The sequence below is a fragment of the Musa acuminata genome, chromosome BXJ1-7, assembly GCF_036884655.1.
Source record: "Musa acuminata AAA Group cultivar baxijiao chromosome BXJ1-7, Cavendish_Baxijiao_AAA, whole genome shotgun sequence".
Taxonomy (NCBI): domain Eukaryota; kingdom Viridiplantae; phylum Streptophyta; class Magnoliopsida; order Zingiberales; family Musaceae; genus Musa; species Musa acuminata.
In genome coordinates this window covers 16,168,591-16,170,928 of record NC_088333.1, presented here as the reverse complement: position 1 = coordinate 16,170,928, position 2,338 = coordinate 16,168,591, and the positions used below count along the sequence as shown (strand labels likewise).

The following is a 2,338-nucleotide window of genomic DNA, read 5'->3' as shown; positions in this document are numbered from 1 at the left end:
TGCCTAACCGGTGGAGATAGCTTCAATGATGCCAAAGAGACTTGACCGCCAGTATATACCCCACATCAACTCGTCTTTGTCTATTGCACCTCTTTTCTATTCTATTTCCTTGGCCGTATCGTGCCAACGCTTTTACGTCCACAGTCCATTGTGTCATTTGGTTCTTAGCTCCTGTCGTGGCATCTAAGCGATACTTCCTTCCACCATGCATGGCACGGACAAGAGATAGACTTCCACATATGATGTCATCAGCATACAACCGTAAGCTTCATCTTTGTCAAGTAGTCACTTCCATGCCAACTGCTCGAAGCTTCGTCTACCTCTCCTTGCACTCTATATATACTCCCTCCTCCTACCGGTGCAGCAATGGCCTTCTCTGGTGCAGCAATGGCATCGCTCGGCGGCCTCTCCTTCCTCCTCCTCCCCCTGCTCTTCGTCGTCTCCCATGCAGCTACCTTCGACATCGTCAACCAATGCTCCTTCACTGTCTGGGCCGCCGCCGTCCCCGGAGGCGGCCGCCAGCTCGACCCGAGCCAGACCTGGACCATCAACATCAATCCCGGCACCACAGGCGGCCGCGTCTGGGCCCGCACCGACTGCTCCTTCGATGGAAGCGGCAGCGGTAGCTGCCAGACAGGCGACTGCGGCGGCCTCCTGGAGTGCCAAGGCTACGGCACGCCGCCCAATACGCTGGCCGAGTTCGCCCTCAACCAGTTCCAGAACATGGACTTCATCGACATCTCCCTCGTCGACGGCTTCAACGTGCCCATGGACTTCAGCCCCACCTCGGGGGACTGCCGGGGCATACGGTGCTCCGCCGACATCAACGGGCAGTGCCCCGCGGAGCTGAGGGCGCCGGGCGGCTGCAACAACCCTTGCACCGTGTTCAAAACTGATGAGTACTGCTGCACATCCGGCAGCTGCGGGCCGACAAACTACTCCATGTTCTTCAAGAACAACTGCCCCGATGCTTACAGCTACCCCAAGGACGACGCAACCAGCACCTTCACCTGCCCCGGTGGGACTAATTACAGGGTTGTCTTCTGCCCTTAATTATCACGTGGGAGGAGAAGGAGGTGACGGCGGACGTACAAAGAATCTACTCGTAGATAAAAGAATAATAATCCAATTACCCAGTAATAACAACGAATAAGAGGGTGTCTGTATTGACATCCGAATTGATGAGTGCTTTGTTGCACAAGTGATATATCTCATATCCCTATGTTGTACGTCATTTGATGTTATGAAAGTTTCTATAGAAGTCGACAATAGGATCTCTTGTTGGCATCAGACTCGAGAAAAAAATAATATCACAACATTTAGATCTTGTCATATGGTCTTTTTGGATCTCTCTCGATGATTTGAATTTGTGTTAGATGGATTACCAGTTCTAAAATAATGTGGCCATCAAGTCAAATATATTATAGTACTTCAGGTCATCTAACTCAGGACTTCCAAGAGATCTCGAGGTCCTATTTTGACAAGTTAGGCAGATAGAAAATATGAAGTCATGGATTTTTCATTTAAAGATCTGGATATGATTTTTTATCAACACCAATTAAGCTTTAACATACTCTCTCCAAATGTTCTGCTTGTTTTTGGGTGAAAGAAAATTCCTGTCATACGTAACAGGAAATTAATTAGATTGAAGCAGGATCTGAACACTTCCATTTGTTCCATGACATATTTCACCACCCAAGAAAATTTGTGGTTGTCTTGAAGAGTGGTGTCAATTTCCACTAGTTATGAAGCCTTCTCATCAAAAGGACTAGAAATGACTTTGGTAATTTAGATATTGGATTAAGTTTTAGTTTGTGTTTAACAGCCTTTGAAAAAGCCAACGTCAACCGTTTGAGAAGTCCATCAGTATCTAGAAAAAATAATCGAAGGTTTTTTTTTTTGTTCTTGGGTTGATCACTAATATTCACAATCATTTTGTATTTATCTTTTATAGTTTAATATAATAGTCAAGTTATTATAAATCTATGTGATCTCAATAACATTAGAACCGATAAAAAAAAAGAAAAATTTAGATCTCGAAGATATCTAAAAAGATAAAAAAAATAATCAATTATTCGAAGGAAAAGTTGTGATTGGCGTATCAAACTTATGACTTTCCAACAAAAGAGATTTAAATCATGATACTGACATCAAACAACACATGCTATCATTGTCTTACTTTACCAAAACACAAAAAAGACCAACAAAAAGAAAAATCTAATATTACAAAATCATTGTCTTCTTCTAATACTTTAATTGAAATGGAATATTATAGAGAGTTTAAGGGTTTTAGATGTATAGTTAAAATTCCTTCAAATTTGGCTCGTATTTATATAAG

General features: G+C 43.2%; 1 protein-coding gene across 1 annotated transcript; it reads left to right on the top strand.

Moving 5' to 3' along the window:
* Window positions 1-351: 351 nt before the first annotated feature.
* On the top strand, window positions 352-1,327 carry LOC135678940 (protein P21-like). Its single transcript, XM_065192208.1, has one exon. It carries the CDS (start codon window positions 367-369, stop codon window positions 1,051-1,053), a length of 687 nt encoding a protein of 228 aa, XP_065048280.1. The 5' UTR covers window positions 352-366; the 3' UTR covers window positions 1,054-1,327.
* Window positions 1,328-2,338: the final 1,011 nt, after the last annotated feature.

Bases quoted from the DNA above. Each gene is read 5' to 3' on its own strand.
- LOC135678940 (XM_065192208.1), top strand. From the start codon at position 367: ATGGCCTTCTCTGGTGCAGCAATGGCATCGCTCGGCGGCCTCTCCTTC.